Genomic DNA, 19,372 nt, shown 5'->3' with positions numbered 1-19,372 from the left:
AAATACAGAGTGCAACAGTAGGGCTCTAGTCTAGAAGCAAAAGCTTCATTCATTTTCTCCACAGGTAAATTGATTTCTAATAATAATAATAACCTTTAAAGACAGACTTTTTGTAAGCTTTGAGTTACAGTAGTTAAATCCATTGCTTGTATTGAACCCAAATGTGGTAGTCATGTTTAGTAGCAGAATTTGAACAGAACAAAAAAACTAAATTACTCATAAGCTTAAAAAAATATCAACCAAAAAGCTTTTTCTGCTGTAAATCAAGTTTCTAATGTCATCGTTTACTCACCCTCGATTAACAGACTTTGTTTTTTTCTGTTGAACATAGAGGTGTCACGATTTAGATTTTTAATCGAAATCGATCGAAATTTATGCTCAATTTCGATTACCGAATCAAAAATTAGAATCGTCGATGCTGCCACGCCCCCATGTCACGTCTGCTTGGCTTGCCAAGCGGGAAAAAAACAGCCTTGTTGAAGTGCTCCAGAAGCAGGAGACCCGTCGACAGAACTTAAACCCTCTCCTCTTTCAATGAAGTCGCTGGTGTGTAAGCATTTTAGATTTCCAGTGAGTTATGTTGACAACGTTCGTGTTGTCGACAAAAAAAACCACAGTTTTGCAAGCTCTGCTATGCACGTATTACATACGGTTCGTCCGATAGACAACACCGGCACCGCGATCCTCCGCCTGCCCCCGTTGCAAATCCGCTCGCGTAAAGTACACACTCAGGCCCTGTTTACACTGTATTTGTTTTTAAATGGCATTTTAGAACGACAACGATTTGACATCCACAGTGGCGTGTAGCATTTCTGAGCAGCCCTCCTTCCTCATTACCGCTGAAAATGCACATCACGTGACCAAACAGACGCACACACAGCCATGCGCTCGAGACAGCAGGTCCAGGCAGTCAGAGGACTGCTTCAATCTTTCACTCACTTGTACTTTGTCATTTTAGCGAACACCTCAGATACTGTTGGCTGGTTCCTGTTGGTTGTGTGTCTTTTTTACCAACGCCATTATAACGACACAGATCACTGCCTATTCACGAGTCCTGCAGGAAAAGTGATTGACAGGTGGTAATTATGTGTGTATCTTGCCTTTATTCATTTACTGTATGATTTGTTTATGGGTAAAACAAAGACCACGCAGGTCAGGTAGTTTAAACGGTAGGCTACAAATAATTAATTGGTCATTAATTAATTATTCATGATCGAAAATCGAATCGAATCATGCCTTTAGAATCGAAAATGTAATTGAATCGAGGATTTGGAGGATCGTGACACCCTTAGTTGAACACAAAAGAAGATATTTTGAACAATGTTGTAAGCCATTGACAACTATAGCAGGAAATACAATTACTATGGAGGTCAAATACATTTAGGAGACATTTTTCAAATCCCTATGACAAAAATAAATGGAAACAATTCTTCTGCAACAAGCACAAACTTAAAATATATGAAAATATATACATTATTTATATATAATTCTTTTCAAAATAAATATGTCTATTTTTCTGATAATTTCTATTATTTAGATTTTAGTGTTCTTCAGATGTTTATTGCTTGCTACATATTTGCAGTGTTCTCATTTAGCTGTGGTGCATTTATGGTTAGCACAACATTTAAAAGTTGTGAAAGAAAAAAACATTTGAAAGAAAAAAACAAAAAAAATGCTGCTTTCATCTTTCAAAGTCCTCAGTTTAATAGAGCTGGAGTAAACATGACAGGAGCCTGAAAACCTGCTTCCTGTAAACAACCCCGGACGCCCTTCTCATGGAGATGAGCTGTGAAAGCTGCATTTAGCCACTCTGTCAGTGTTCATCCCAATAAATTACACAGCTCGCTACAGTCCAAGGGCAATATACTGAAACGTGTGAGCTCTCTGTAATATCTTCTCTCCTGCCGTTATTTTTGTCAGGGCTGACGGAGGACAGAGGATGAAGACTGTGATTGTGGTTCATGGTGGCGCGTGGAGCATCCCGGACGCATTAGCAGAATCGTCTGTGGCAGGAGTCAAGGCGGCAGCGCGGGCAGGGGATGCTGTTCTTAGGACTGGCAGAAGTGCTATTGACGCTGTAGAAACAGCTGTGAGGTGTTTAGAAGATGACCCTACATTTGATGCAGGTACAATGTAATGCACATATAATTACATGAGAATTATTTTCATTTTTTTTATTGAAATCTTGTCCAAATAAAAAAGCTATTTTATTTTTTTATATTTTTAAAGTAAAATGCATTTCTTTTTTCAAAGTTATGAATTTACTTAATAATATTAATAATGATAATATTATTAATGATAATAATTATAAAGGAAAAATACTCAAGGATAGGTTTTTGATGTTCTGTCTGGTTCCTGACTGCAATATTCTGCAATATCAGCACTTATACAGTCTCCTTACCCTTCTGTTACTCCGCACACATATAATGGCAGCAGATTAATAAACGCACTACAGTTTGTCAAATATTGCAGCTGTTAGACAACATAATGCACTTTTAAGGCTTTCTTTAAACAAGAATGTAGTTAAGATTGTAACTATGGAGTATATTTAAAAGGACAGTGCCTATTTTAAATATTTACAATTTCTGAGATACAGCGTGTAACGTTAGGCATCCATCAGCCTGTCACAATAAACAGAGCAATAGACGTTGACGTTAAGAATCCACAAGATGGCGACAGAGACCACACAATATTCCCTTAGAGAAGAAAATTGGCGTATTTTCAAACTACAGCTGATCAAAACATTATAAAATTGTTGAGTGACATTCTAAGTTGATCTCTCTCTCTTTTATGTTTCAGTGCTGTATTTATACCATAGAAATTGTAGTGTATTACGTGCGAGATGGGAATTGCATATCTTTGTAGGCCTGAGTTACTCTTTGGTTGGTCATTTGTTTCTAGTGAGTCTACGGTTTTCGTTACTGCATAGTTCAGTAAAAGGAAAGAAAGAAGAAATGCTCGGATGCGTTTAACGTTTTTCCTTATGGCAAACACAAGAGTAATCTGGTAGTGTTTGCATTGCTTTGTTGCAAACTGGAAATCACAACCTCGAAAAAATCATCTGTTTTGTTATCATTTTAGACATTACGCTAGAGAATTGTTCGAAAACTTGCCCTAGAATGACTTGGTGGTTGGTAAAGTAGCATTGGTTTCAAAGAATGGTTGAAGAAATAGTAGAAGAAAGTAGTTCCTCATACGAACAGATTTTTAGACTCTCCGTGTTTGTTTTTTATATACACGATTATGCTGTTGAACTGTTGTATAACCGCAACATTACACTTGTAGCAGTGCAATATGGCTGAATATCATCATTGTTGGAAAACTACAAATGCCTCCCAGCAGTCATAACTGAAATAAACAGAAATGGAATTAAGACATGTGGAGTATGCATATTTCAGTGGCATCATTGAAGCAATCCGCAATCAAACTATTCCAGTCATGTATCAATTTTTTACCATATTTTCTGATAAGATCCACACACATGGCCATCAGTAAAGGACCGCACACACACACAACACACATTTGATTATTTTATTTAGAATGACTGATACTAATTAAAGCAACAAAGCATCAAAATAGTCATAAAAAGCCCATGATGTTTTACAGTACAAGCAGTAAATACAACCATTAAGTTTCACACTCTCACACACACACACACACACACACACATGCGGAAGTTTTGTTCTTTCCATTTGGTGTGCGTTATTAAATTCCATTACACTCTCACCAGTCCGTACTCCTTATTTGCGCCTAATACCCCAGTTTGTCATGGAGGCATGAATAAAATGTTCATAAGTGAATGTGAAACAGCTGAACTGCAGTTAAAGTCAGCCAACTCTTACATGAAAGCACTTTAAGAAAACACCTTAATTGTATTATTGTCTATTAAGTCAAATAAATAGATTAAAGATGTCTATGTAAACGTAGTCAACAGTAAGAGAAAGATCCAAAAGGGGATTTTTTGTCAGATCACTCAATGGTCAGGTGTACATCCACACTAAAATATCAACGTGAAAGTCTGTGTGGAGTTTGCATGTTCTCCCTGCGTTCGCGTGGGTTTCCTCCAGGTGCTCCAGTTTCCCCACAGTCCAAAGACATGTGGTACAGGTGAATTGGGTTGGCTAAATTGTCTGTAGTATGAGTGTGTGTGTGTGTGTGTGTGTGTGTGTGTGTGTGTGTGTGTGTGTGTGTGTGTGTGTGTGTGTGTGTGTGTGTGTGTGTGGATGTTTCCCAGAGATGGGTTGCGGCTGGAAGGGCATCCGCTGCGTAAAAACGTGCTGGATAAGTTGGCATATCATTCCGCTGTGGCAACCCCGGATTAAAAAAAGGACTAAGCCGACAAGAAAATTAATGAATGAATGTATGAATGAATGAATGAATAAACATTATTGTCACTCAGCATTTTTGACAGGATGACAATTTTTTACAATAAAAGTTTATTCCTTTAAAATATCCCTTCAAAAGGTTATTCCACAAAATTTAGATCTATTTTTAAAAGTCTCAAAACATTTTAAAAAATTAGAAATTATGACACCTTTTTTATCATTTAAACCAATGCTCTAAAATGACAACAACTTTATTTGAATGCATAAATAATGTCATTAGTGGATTACAAATTTTTTTTTTTTTTTCAATTATTGTACATCACTTTGTGTTTATGATTATTAAGGATGTACAAGTAAAATATTAAGCTGATATCAAACCAAACATCTCAAATACAAAACATGGATCATGTCTGATGCAAAAACTGCAGAGTTACCACAAAAAATAAACAAATGCTTTATGTCATGTATAAAAGGCTAGACTTAATGACCGTGACATACTAAGTCAACATGTACAAAATTACTATTGTTATTATTATTACTTTATTGTATTTAAACGTCACAAAAAAGTAAACTTTTTTCTATAAACTGCCACTTTCATAGCACAAGCAAAAGTGGTTTAATGATGAATTCCAATTAGTCCACTTGAAAATAAATGCACTTAAACCAAATGACATGGTCAGCGTGACTTTCTCTTCGAACCTTGGAGCATATGAAGTGCAGATTCAGTAGTTTGTGAGAGACTCTGAGTGGGACAGTATTACAGCAAACACCCTTGACACTTCATTAATGATCATCTAGAGAGTAAGGTGAGAGCTTCTCAAATAATTATCAGATTACAAGGAGAAAAGCAGGGTAAAACAAGACACTTCATTAACACACCCGGCCTGTCGGTGCCAATCTCATTTGCGATGGTTTACTGGCAGCGTAAGTGAAATGGCTAATCCTCCTCATATCAGAGCTGCACATTCAGGATCATTTTATACGCTGAGGTTCCTGGAGGCTCTGTCTGATCAATAGATGACTAATGCAATCCTGTTTAGTGTACTAAGAAGAGCTCCACATCAGAGAGTCTGCAGTATATCATTAAGATATGAGTGAGACAACGAGATCATGACAACTAATCTTGAACCTATATGTTTTTCTGTCTGTCTGTGTGTGTGTGTGTGTGTGTGTGTGTGTGTGTGTGTGTATATATATATATATATATATATATATATATATATATATATATGTGTGTGTGTGTGTGTGTGTGTGTGTGTGTGTGTGTGTGTGTGTGTATATGCATGCAGCAAATGAGTATACTTTATTTTGCATTTGAATATTTTTATCAATTTCTTAGTGAATACAAATGTGTTAATTAAAATAATTGTTTAGTCACCAAACATCACCAAATCACGTGAAATATTGCAAAAATATATATATTATAACAGTTATATATTTTTGTTTCTCTACATTCTTCCTCTTTAAAAAATTGTATTTATTATTTCACTAACATTTGGGCTACCACTGTTATTATTAGTTATTTTGTTAGATTAGTTCCAGTTTTGGCTCTGGTGTTAACTAATGTATATGCACAAATATATTTTTCTTATAAAGTATCCTATATGAATTTTTCATAAAAAAAAATTTAAAATCTTTGTGAAGGGTGTACTCATTTATGGCAACTATGTATATACATACAAACTCTAAAAATATTCAGATTTCTCACAGACATTTTTTTGTTTATTACATTATAATTAGTATATAGTTATAAAATATTAATAGAATATATTATGTCATTAAATATTAATGTTTGATTAATTATTAATCAGTTATGACTAATATAACTGATTATTATTTATTTTCACTCAAAGACAAAATCTAACATAGTTCATAATTTATAGTTCAATATAATTTCATAATTTCTGTCTTTTATATATTTAATTCGCCATCATAGAAGATATCTTAATGTTTTGTTTTTTTATAGGAATCATATTTTCTGTTAAAAAAACAAACAAACAAAAAAACATTAATAACAACAGCAAAACCCAACAAAAAAACTATGCATTCAGTAAAGGTATAAGGTAGACAGGCAGACAGACAGAGTATACGCAGAAGTGCACTTTCAGTACTGGGCTGTGAATTTACTTTTTTTTGTTTTCTTGTGCAGGTCATGGTTCAGTTCTGAATATTTCTGGTGAGGTGGAGCTGGACAGTATCATTATGGATGGAGAAACACTTGCTGCTGGAGCGGTGGCCTCTGTTAGAAACATCGCCAACCCAGTTAGTCTCGCTCGCGCTGTGATGGAAAAGGTAAACTTTCTTTCTCAATCACTTTTCAATTCGTCTCATCTATTGCATTATCACTTTGTTGACTAGTGTTTTGTTGACATTTTGTTGATATCAATTTTTTGACTTGCTGATTTTATGATACACTTAATTTGATGTGTTTTGGTTATATCCTATGAACTTCCACTCTTAAATTTATAAGTCATTTCTGTCTTTAGATTTTGCAATTTTATGAACAAGATGGAGCGTGATACTGAAATTGTATTTCCAAACACATTTCATACATTTGATATACTATATGACATTTACATTTTCTATTCCTCAGTAATAAAAGCAAAGCATACTGTATTTCATTTCTCCATAATGAACGGTTATCTGATTTTCTATATTCACATTATATGAGAATATCAGATGGTTATAAAGTATGCAGCATATTTCTGAAAAATTTACATTCACATTAGAAATGATGAGAGACCTAGTTAATAGTTAATCTCTGCACTTGTCAAGGAGGTCTATTTATGGATCACTTTGAAGGTAAAATCCAGAACTGGGTAGATAAAACTATATTCTTATGGCAGATTAAATGACAAAACAGGCCATGGTGAGATTACAATATACCTTGGATTTTCCTTTGCCTGTAAAGCCTTACCTTGCCATTTTTAGCAGCATTTTTGTAATGAAAGGCTCAAAGGGAAATAAATGCTGGCACATTTTCAGAGTGATTTCAATCAGGGCTCTTTGTAATGACATAGATAGAGGTCTTATAATGCTTTATCTCCACATCTAAAAAGACTAAAGCACAGGCAGTATTTCCTACTTCGGTCTCAGATTATTTTAAAATGTTAATTTTAATATAAAGGACAAGTCATATAATATGTTACAAAACGCCTATTGAATATTTTTAATTGGCACAAAATACAATCACCATGTTAACCTTCAATATATAGGACACCTTAGCACAATAGGACTATTAAGAGAATTATTAAAGGCTAAAAAAATGAAAAAAAATTAAGACACTAAAATGATATATACATGGTTCTGTCATAAAACTGCCATGAAATAATTAATCAATCAATCAATCAATCAATCAGTAAATCAATCAATCTGTATACCATTTCAATGTGGTCATGTCATTGGCCCATGAACATTTCCTGTTCATTATCAAACGATTTCATAACTGTAACAAAAGGCAATTTAATCATAACCTGATGTTAAAACAGCTATCATAAGATTATTTATCAATATGTGGCTCTTTTTTGATTCTTGAAAGCTATAGAAATTAAAAATGTAAAACAGGAAATGTGTTGGGACCATTGTTTCTGTTTACATCCCTTAAAATGGTCTAAATATCTATCTTTCTCTCCATCTATATATTCATATTTCTATCTTTTTATTCATCCATTAATCCATCCATCCATCCATCCTTCCATCCAGCAGCATAGCACATCTATTTTGCCAAGACCAAACATCAACATTACCTTATACATATTTATTACTGAATCTCCCAGAGAGATGTAATGACAGAAATACATTGATTATTTACATTATGCGAAACCAATAAAACGGGAAACAAATAATGATTCCTCTTTTCATCATTACAATACATAATGTCATACAGATTAAATTAGTTTTTCTCAGTCGCTTTGGTGCATTTCTCACAGCACTATTTATATTTGCAAAACAGTTAATGCATTTCTCAGAACAATTAGTGCAAACTGCAAAACCTAGTTGATAACCTGCAAAAGTGTGTCACTTGCTCAAAATGGATAGTTCATTCCTCAAAAGCAAGTATTCATGTCAATGAAGTGTCAGTGTCATCAAGATGAAAGTCCTGACACCATTGTTTATGAACAAGATAGTCAAATGGCTTTGTCCTGTTTTCAATATGACGATTTACTCTGTAGGGTTTTTCCAATGCAAAAAGTTTTGGTGACACTTCCTGAAAATACTTAAGACAGCACTATATACTATTTGCACAGCAAAGTTAGGCATCACTGCATTTAGTGTGATATCTGAGTACAAGACACTGAATATGTATGTTTCACATTTTTACTGCATATGCTCTTTGCAATTCTAATTTATTCAAAGCATTGAGCAAAAAAGATAAATAGACCATTATTTACAACAAACAAACTTCGTTTGTGTAGAGCTGTGCACAACTGTAAACAATACTGCAGTACATTCTGGAACGAAACCTACAACACACAGAGGTCTGTGACCCCCGCTCTGTGTTTGGCAACAAAAAGGCAGACAGAGAGGCTGCATGAGAGGATCAGCATTCAGCCGTACATGTACGCCTCGGCCACAGACCAAGCAGAGAGTACACAATCATTTGTGTCTTTGTATAGTTTTACAGCCAACTGTGTGCTAATTTAAAGTGCCGAGTTTGTACACCGAGACTAATAACCACGGTCAGTGAATTAACTTAGACTGAGGCACCGGTTGACCCGCTTAGAGCTGCGACATGGCACACCAGACAAGGACATTCGCATGTTCAGACGGCGCTCTGTGGGAGAGATCTGCGTGGGACTAAATTTTGAATCCCGCTCCCGTCAGGTTATAGCCTGAACCCGACCGCTCCCGCTTATATTCAGCATTTGTTGTCCCACTACCCGCCCCGCCCCGTTTTCTACCCGCATCACGCTCTTTCTCTCTCTCACAAACACACACAACACACACACACACACACAGACAGACAGACAGACAGACAGACAGACAGACAGACAGCACAAAGTTCTCTCAATCGCGCGCACACACAGGAACAAACAAGCTAAACGCAGCATCACGCTCTCATATTCACACACATACATACGCATGCTCGCTCGCTCCCACGGTACAGCCTCGGTAATGCAGACCTCTACTCTGTGGCGTGGTAGAAACATAAAGTGTTCCGAATCCTGGCTGGGCACCGCGGACAGCCGGTGACTTGAAGCGCCCATTGTGTGTACCCTGATAGAAACCTATGTTTACAGTAGAATTGTAAAATGCACGTCGCCGAGCAGCGCTTCTGATGTGCGACCTGCAGGCAAGTTTGTTATTTTAGTTCCAATGGAGCAACACTCACGTGAGGCAAAGGCGTTTGCACTTTGCAACTGCACTTAGTTAAGATCACACTCACAGGAAGCTTCTGTGACCTCGAGAAATGCAAACGGCTGAAGTTTAAGATAGACGCAATGAAAAGTACACTAGTTTGCAAACCTACCTACAAACAAACTAACAAACAAACTAACTAACCTACCAACAAACAAACATTCGGTAAATTCTGACCTTGTGTTGAGCACAATGAGCCTTACATCTTAAAATAGAGCAAGGGTGTTCCTTTAGTGACACCACTTTGACTTACACGCTGAAAATGGGGGACGTGACACGACAAACTGAGGATTAGGTAGTGCGTGCCTGTCAATCAATATTGGTGGGTGGGGGGACCGCACTCCTATGTCAAGTTGCGGTTAATCTAAAAACCGCTGAAATTGGTTCACCGTTTTTATATTGTTAAATTGAAAAAAAAGGACTGGGTGTGTTTATAATAACCCCAATATGACAGTCTATAAACTATACTTACACACATGTCTGTCCAAACAGCTTGAAAAGTAGATTTTTCACCATAGGTGCCCTTTAAATGAACATTCTGTCATTGCCTACTCACCGCCATGTTGTTCAAAAATCATTAGAATGTTGTTCAACCTTAAAATACAATCTTTGAGGTTTGAACCTAATTTAACCTGGTTCAACTGTTTAACCTTTTTTTGAAAGTAACTTGAATGAATTATGTGTTCAACTTCAATGAATAAATAAGTAAATATCTGCAAAAGTAACAATTTGTGCTGACATGAGATCAGATGTTTTTATGATGCAATCCATACCAGAAAGTATAAGAGAAATAAGATAAAAAGAATATAAGAATAAGAATAGGAAGGTGGTAATATTGTCTGGAGACTTTAAAACTGATAGTATGCAAAAACTGCTAGTCCTCCACAATGCAAAATGTAATATACAAAGCTTGCATGCAGCGTTCCTCTACAGTACTTCTGCTTGCAAACAGTGCAGTTCTTTTGGTATGGGTCATAACATTTCTATTTTTAATACATGGTTGTGGTGTAAATGTACTCTAAAACATGCTGGGACTGCACAAAATGTTTGGCAGAATGTGCCCCAAAGGCCATCTGATCAGTTAACCGACTATTTTTATTGAACTGAATGGAGAATGAGGCTGCCTTGACACAAAATCTTAGGACAAATATTTCAGAAACATATATTTTCAAGGAAGTAGGATAGTTTTCTGCACATGATTACATAAAGAAATCTTGCATCAGCATTAGCTAACAAGAAGCATTAGTCTCTAAAATGATCCCCATGCAAAAATACATAGAAGGTAGGTGTCAAAGAGATTAAAATGCTAGAGTTCACCTTGCAAGGCGTTGGACATGGAGGAAACAAAACCCAGAGAAAACATGATAATTGATTAGTTGCAGCACCTGTCTTGACTGCCCCAAAAGACCTTGGCCTTACAGTGGATTGGCAGATCTCCTTAATAGCCAGTATTAAAAATTCATCAGGGCCTGATCAATGCTGCGATCAAGCTTCACTGACCTCATGCTCTTGCTGTGCTATCTATAATGCACAGTATTTGACAAAGAAAAATGACATTAATAACCATGTTAATATTTAAAACTTTCCTAAGCCAGAGTTATGTTTTAATCCTTTACACAGGGAAATACAATTGTATTATTGGAGACAGCAGTGTATTGTCTCAATAAATAACAGCAGTTCTGCATGGGGATGTGCACAGCTACTATCGAAAGAAACAGGTTTACTTGTGTTATGATGTAGCTGATTTATGCGAGTCATATTGTTGTTTTGTGATTTTTAAATGGAATGTAACCTAGCATTGACTAGCATAGATAAAACAACAAATATATAGTTTTGGATGAATAAATAAAAATAATTAAAAATAATAACATAAAAAAATAAAAAATAAAATAAAATAAAAAACAGTTCACAACAGCAGTGGCACAGATAAAAATATAATTAAAATCACTTTCGTAAAGTTTTTTTAAACAATGACAGCCAATCAGAATTCATTCCAGTCTCTGCATTTAAAGCAGCAGATGACAAACGGAAGGTGCTTACAATAAACAGAATATTACTATATATTGGTGTACAATGTTAATGAGACCCAGAAGGGACATGATGGTGGGAAAAATAATGGGTGGAAAAAGAAAAAACTGGGTGGGAGAAAAAAAAAACACACAGGAGAAAAAACGAGTGTTAGGAAATATATACACACACACACACACACACACACACACGTATGTGTGTGTGTGTGTGTGTACTTTATATATATATTATATATATATGTATGTATGTGTGTGTATGTATGTGTATGTATATGTATATATATGTATATATATGTATATATATATATATATATATATATATATATATATATATATATATATATATATATATATATATATATCTTTTTTAAGTTTTTACGATCCCTCAAAAAGATGTTTTGCGTTCTCTTGCAAAACTATACCCCAAACACTCCCCGTTCACTACATACGCATCAACCCTTCTGTTGCTGGGATTCCCCCATATTTTACAGAGGTGTCACTCTAAGAATGCACAGATCCACAATGAAAACATTCGTTTACATTAGTAACGGTTTGTGCTCATTTAAGAAAAGTAAAGCACACAGGACAGACATGATTACATCTAATTAGGTGTATTTTTCTGTTTAAACACACACCCAAATCCCAAAGTGTCCTGCACTTTAGCTCCTTTTTAAATGGCATGTATAAAAGCTGATCTGGGGTCAGTCAGGGCTTATATGCACATTCACTGATTCAGAGGTTGCATATAAAGGTAATAATCGACAAACAGCTTTGATAAATAGAAAGTGAATGCAGACATTTTTATATCAATTCCAACGTGTTTTCAAGATTAAAAATATGGGAGAAATATGGAAAAATACTTAAAAGGTATGACAGCGCAAGATTAGTTAGGCAGGCAACAGTCAAAACAGGGGCAAACAGAGAAAGCCAGAATTGTGGTCATAAACAGGAGTATAATCAGTACAGGTGACAAAGAATCAGTGATGACAAGTTTCAGCTGTGTGTGAGTGTCTGAATTATTACCAGCTGTAATGGGTTCAGATTGGCGTTATGGTAGTTGTAGTTCTATTCAGTGGCTGAATTGTAGTTGTCCAGCGATCTGCAACTGGTGATCATAACAGAATATAACTATAGTTATCATTACACCCAGCAGCCTTTGTTTAAATAAAGTCTAATAGATTTAATAGATCTAATAAATTTTGTTTTTTTCTAACAGAATGTAACAATATTTTATTAGACTGTCATCAAATTGACAGTAATGTATCCATATTTGATAGTGAGTCTAGTGTTGGACTATTAGATGTTCATTAACAGCCCAAATTAAGCCTAGTTTTAGCCAATACACATATATGTATTAGATCTCTTTAACAAGTTAAACAAGTATAATCTCAATTTACATGATCTGCAGAAAGGCAATGCCGAATGCCTGCTATTGAGATGTTTTGTGTGTCACCCATGAGGGAAATTCGCCTTGAGTTTCCTCTGGAATGGATTTTTGACTCAGTTAGGCTTTCTGTACAGCACATTTCTGATTTATGAGTGGAAATAAGGTCTGCGGTTAACATTGCATGACAAGACTTTAAAGTCGCGTTGTATAACATAAATAACACTAGTCATGCCTCAAACATGAATATTTAATAGGAGCTTGAAAATCTAGTATGAAATCTGCTTGCTAAGTCATGACGTATCAAATACTCTTTTCTAGGTCCAAGCCTCCACTCCATTTCAAGTGAGAACACCATTTTCAATGGTTTATGAGCACATTAAAAACCCCTGGTGTACTATACAGTCCCCAGGCTCACACCGTCCCAGACACTAATAATTGAACATTTCAGAAAAAAATAAATAAATCGCTGAAATTTTAGTATGGGAATAAAGGTTAGGATCCTGATTTTTCAGCATTAGCACACCACACAGTGAGTGTTATATTAGTACCACTTGTTATTGACTTTTAATATCTGATCTGGAAACTGTGATGTCAGACAGTTGGATTGGGTAAGGATAATGCTGCTGATAATCATCATTCTAAAAGCTTTTGTGTTTATGTGTGTGTGTGTGTGTGTCTGTGTTTTTTTTTTCTCAGACAGATCATGTCATGTTGACAGATAGAGGGGCAAGCATGTTTGCGGAGCACATTGGTACTCCAGTAGCTCATGATTTGGTGACTGAGCTGGAGCGGAAAGAGTGGGAACATAGCAAAAGCTATCCTGATGGAGTCAAAAAGTTTTTTAACACACAATGGTGGGTGATCTTAATCTTATTATTAAATGAATTAAATGCCTATTCCTCATAGGGGTGGGGGTAATCAACATATAAATGGTTTACCTTATTAATGTTTTTTTCTACAATGTGAGATACTGTACACTACAAAACAATTTCACTAGACACCAAGCACACGAAATTTCTATGCACACAAAAACTTTTGTTATAATATTTCACTCGCTGCAGTGATAAATACATTTAAGATAAAAAATATGTAAAGTTATGAAAAAGGTATGCATTCTACCCTGCTTTATTGCAATGCAACAATTTTACAAGTTCAAAGTTTGTGTTCATTTAATTATTCGGGCAAGCTGCTAGGCATCAGTCTTCCAATTGGTCACACGGCCTCGCATGAAGCAAACCTATTCAATCGAGTTTCCCAAACCTAAAATTAAAAGCTTTTGGTTTGCCACATTTGTATGTGTATAAACAAAGGCAGTGGTGCAAAAATTGCAGAATAAACGATTGACAGTGAAAAAGTTTCATCTTTAGAGAGAAAGTTCGCTGTTCATTTAAATTTAGAAAGATATCATCAACTTAGATGTGTTGTAGTGCTTAATGCAATCAAGAATAACATATTTATAAAAATGTATTTTGCAAATTGTTTCCACTTTAACCATATACATTTTTCCTTCAATAATTTTTTTAAGACAAATGGCTCTATTTTAACCATCTAGGTGCAAACTCTAAAGGGCGCAAATGCATTAAGGGTGTCCGAATCCACTTTTGTTATTTTAAGGTCAGAAAAATACACTCTGCACCTCGGCTCATCGTCTAAGAGGGTTGTGCTTATTCTCTTAATGAATTATGATATTGTTGAGAATAAACCAATTAGAGTTTCATCTCCCATTCCCTTTAAGAATCAGTTGCATTGCGCCATGGGGCATTTGCTATTTACATGACGAACTTTGTAAGAGGAAAAACTGAACGCTTCACTAGCAAGAAAACAGTTAATCAGCATCTGCAGCACAAGGATAAAGAATAAGCCTCCTCCATTCGGCCTCTTTACTTTCTCTTTCTCTCTTTCATGGATAATGAAACGGTGTTACACACACAGACATCCATTAGCCTACATATTTAGTTATTGTTTGTTAAGTGCAAAGATTTGTTTAAAAACTATTTATAAATTAACGTATATAACATATATAATAACGAATAAATGAACAATAATAACTAAGTAATTTCCAAACACAAGTCCTATCCCTCATATGGTCCAAAACCTGACAGGTGGGCAAATCTAAGCTTGTTTTCAATAAAATAAACATGCATATAATTAATAATAATAATAACATTAAACAAAAACAAGTTGTTCTGAATAAACAGAAAAAAGCTCCCGAGATAGGGGAAGCATGGAGGTAGTGGTTTTTATATTTATGTAGAAAATAATTATTTTTGTAACATTTTTATCCTTTAAATCTTTGTCACTTGCAAGATTTTTGTGTATTGCTGTTCATCTTGTGTGTATTAATGTGTAAGCGAGGCACACAACTAACGCGCTCTGCGCTGGACTAAAGACCTGCTTTAAGCTGGTGTATTGCACAGTATATTTTAGTTCCTCAAAATAGTAATGCGCCTCATGCCGAGTTCAGACTGCATGATTTTCAAAGTGTCACAGATGTTTTCACACTGCTTGACTATCTGGGCTAGCGTTTCGTCGCTGCTTTGTTTACACTGCAAGATGGATCGGCGACAGGGACTTTCACATTGCATGACTTTACTATAGGAAGAATCGCCGACAACTTCGTCCAAACTACGTCTCACAGCCAAAAACACGTAGTATATCTTTTGTTATTAACTACATAATTAGAAAGAAGCCTTTAATGGGGTAGAAAATGTACATATTTGCTCACCTGGGATTAAAGGGAATTAGCCATTTCTCCTAAACATTGATAATAAACTTATTTCTTTCTGAATGAAACGTCAAACTGTTGGCGAGCCAAAATCGGGGGTAAAATCACGCAGTCTGAAATAATCATTACCAGACCTCTTTTCTAGACCGGAACACCCATGAGTCCACAAAGTGGCACAAATGGATTTGCTTTTTAGACAAGTGGCACAAAACAGAAAAATTAGGGTTGAGCTGGTCTGAAAATAGCAACACATCACGGCAAACACGTCTTGACCCTTATTGCGCCGAGTGTATGATAAGATATACAACATTGTATATTATCTGTCTGAAATTGACAACTTGCTTGGATGTTGTTATAAGTTTTTTTTTTTTATCTGATGTATTTTCATTCTAATTCTTAAGATGTGAACCTAATTGGACTAAAACAAGTTTAGTTACTCCTTAAATAACTTATTATATAAGCATCAAGATGTGATGTATTACACAGTTGAAGGCTCATAACTGAATCTTTTTTTCTTTTCTCCTGTTGTATTGTTTGATTGAGTTTGTACCATCTTTGCTGCTTGTAATTATCGGCTAATAAATCATCATCTAACCTCTATCTACATTAAACATAATATTGAGTCTTGTAGCTTTAAAAGAAACAGTGGTCTAAATATCAGAATTTCAGCATATTCACAAGCTGGCCTTCACAGCGCTCCAGTCATTCCCCGAGGCTTCAGGCAGTGCAGTTAGAGTGGTGTGGGCTCCAGCAAAAGCAGCCGTACCTGCCACCTCCACTTCCCCAGGCTTAGTGCTGAGTAGTAGTGGAGTCAGGGCCGTGGCGGGGTGTAACCTCAGCCCCTGAGGGAGTCTGTAAAAATAGTGCTGTGGAGGTGCTAAGTGACAGTTGGCTGAGCTACTGCCTTTCATCCCGCCCGCTGTGGCTTCATTATTGATAGCCTCCCTCTGCTCGCCCTGTACCACCATCACTGGGCTTTTTAACACACAGGCCCTAGAACTCCATTACCCTCCACCTTTATTTAGGTGATTACATGGCATTCTTCTGCCCTGCTGGCTTCACTATACCTTTATAAAAAGTACACTTGCATGGCAGTCCTTCCAGTTTATTCGATGGAGATCACATCAGAATAAAGCATTGGACAGTGATGTAATATATAAGGGTACTGTACTATTCATGGCCAAAGATTATTTCTGTTATTATCAAATTTCTTACACAGCACAGTTAGTCTCCTTGTGCTACTGCCTTGACCAGGGGTGCCCATACTCTGTCTGAGAGGACCGGTGTCCTGCATATTTTAGTTTAAACCCCAATTAAACACACCTGCACCTAATTAAGTTCTTTCTTGGTATACTAGAAATTTCCAGGCAGGTGTGCTAAAGGAAGTTAGAGCAAAACTATGCAGGACACCGGCCCTCCATTACTGAGTTTTGGCACCCCTGGCCTAGACAAACAGATAGCTCCACACCAAACTCATGATATTGACTGATCCAGTGATGCTTTGCTGGCATAGACAGTGTTTTTTAACAAACAGCAATATACTTTAAATACCAAAAAACAGTTTGAGACAGTAATCCATGTTTTTATGACCATTCGGATAGATTACAGTAATGCACTGTATGTGAGGAGTAGCAGGTCAGCTGTTGCCCGTTTGCAAATGGTGCAAAATGCTGCAGCACACCTGTTAACTGGTATTGGAAAAAAATGACCACATTTCCCCATGTTAGCTTGGCTTCATTGGTTGCCAGTTAATTGTAGAATACAGTTTAAGATTCTTTTTATTTGGTTTTAAATCTCTAAATGGTCTTGCCCCACCTATATCGCTGAGCTGATACACCCCTATAAGCCCACTCGTTCTCTCAGGTCAGCTGATCAGCTTCTGCTGATTGTGCCAAAAACAAAGTGTAAGCTTAGAAGGGATCAACTTTCACTGTGGTATGTCCTAGACCAGTGGTGCTCAACCCTGCTCCTGGAGATCGACCTTCCTGCAAAGTTCAGCTTTAACCCTGATCAAACACACCTGAACCAATTAATTAGGACCTGAACAGCACTTGATGATTTCAGGCAGGTGTGTTTGATATGGGTTACAACTGAAATCTGCAGGAAGGTCTATCTCAAGGAACAGAGTTGGTCACGCCTGTCCTAGACTTTGGATTGATTTGCAACTGTCCGTTAGACTTTAGTCTTTGATTTTATTTAAATCGGTTCTTACAACTCTTTTTTTTTTCCATTTGCATTTGACAGCTGATCTTACTAAATGGTTATTTTAATTTACATGCCTTTTTAGGTAGTTTAGCTATATTTTATCTTGTATTTTACGGCCAGAGAAAATTTATGGCCAACTTAAACAGCTCATAAATTAAAAAATCAAATTCTCCTTTGACATATTAGCTAACTATGTTACTGAACTTCATATACTGTACATCTTGACATGATACTGACATCTTTTCTGTTAAACTTTTGGCCCTCAACAAATGGATTAAATCACATACAAAATTTAAAAAAATTGTTTGCATTTAACATCTTTTAAAAATAATTTTTTTCAATTAATTAAGAAATTTTTCAAAATCATTTATTGTCTGTTCAGGAGCCATGTGTACAAGTGGCAAGTAAAAGCTGCTGCTCTCTTTCTTGGCTGTTGCTTTGGTGCTGGGGGATTGAGATGCACTGGCCAATATTTGTGTACATACATGACTGACCAATGGTGGGAGACGAAAGAGAACGTAAAATGATAAAAGTAATACAATGACGCGGTGGCGCAGTATGTAGTGCTGTTGCCTCACAGCAAGAAGGTCGCTGGTCAGTTGGCGTTTCTGTGTGGAGTTTGCATGTTCTCCCTGCGTTCTCGTGGGTTTCCTCCGGGTGCTCCAGTTTCCCCCACAGTCCAAAGACATGCAGTACAGGTGAATTGGGTAGGCTAAAATTGTCCGTAGTGTATGAGTGTGAATGAGTGTGTATGGATGTTTCCCAGAGATGGGTTGCAGCTGGAAGGGGATCCACTGTGTAAAACATATGCTGGATAAGTTGGCGGTTAATTCCGCTGTGGCGAGCCAAGGTTATTACAGGGACTAAGCTGAAAAGAAAATGAATGAATGATAAAAGTAATGCAAAAATGTATTCAGAAGCAAAATCCTGGCATTTTGGACATTTAAAAATCCCAGCCAGACACTTTTTTGGTCCCAAAAAGAAGGAATTTTTGAGAAAAAGAGGACACATGGTCAACCCATAATTACATTACTGCCTGTTTAGTCCCACCCACCAATTTGAGCATATACAGTAGTAGACACAACACGTTAGAAGATTATTACACACTGAGTATAATGGGCTTTAATAGTCTTTGCTCATGTCACCTCTATGTTTGGTGTAGGGACAGAGAATAGCATTTGGAAAGAATGTTAGCAATACAATGATCTCTTGTTTACTTTATTTGATCAAATATTAGTTTTTAAACAAAACTAATTTGAGGTAGGATTTTAGAAAGGCTGAAAATAAGTCTATTATTGACTAGGGCTGCCCGATTAATCAAAAAAAAAAAAAGATCATGATCTTG

General features: G+C 36.2%; 1 protein-coding gene and 1 long non-coding RNA gene across 5 annotated transcripts in view; both read left to right on the top strand.

Annotated features, from left to right (window-relative positions):
• LOC147841059 (uncharacterized) overlaps positions 1–19,372 on the top strand; it is a 141,413-nt gene that overhangs the window by 21,908 nt on the left and 100,133 nt on the right. The gene's annotated exons all lie outside the window — the stretch shown is intronic.
• si:dkey-103j14.5 overlaps positions 1–19,372 on the top strand; it is a 36,648-nt gene that overhangs the window by 4,808 nt on the left and 12,468 nt on the right. For all 4 annotated transcript variants that reach the window (XR_015505941.1, XR_015505940.1, XM_087279346.1 and 1 more), the window contains exons 2-4: positions 1,921–2,126; positions 6,475–6,617; positions 13,794–13,951. Coding sequence is in view for 2 of the 4 variants with exons in the window: in XM_087279345.1 (XP_087135471.1) it covers positions 1,921–2,126; positions 6,475–6,617; positions 13,794–13,951 (507 nt within the window). In the remaining 2 variants the exon portion in view is untranslated. The remainder of the gene's footprint in view (positions 1–1,920; positions 2,127–6,474; positions 6,618–13,793; positions 13,952–19,372) is intronic.

Source organism: Danio rerio, chromosome 13 (assembly GCF_052040795.2).
Source record: "Danio rerio strain M-AB ecotype USA chromosome 13, GRCz13ab, whole genome shotgun sequence".
NCBI lineage: Eukaryota > Metazoa > Chordata > Actinopteri > Cypriniformes > Danionidae > Danio > Danio rerio.
The sequence above is the reverse complement of the archived record's forward strand: the minus strand, read 5'-3'. Positions and strand labels throughout refer to the sequence as shown.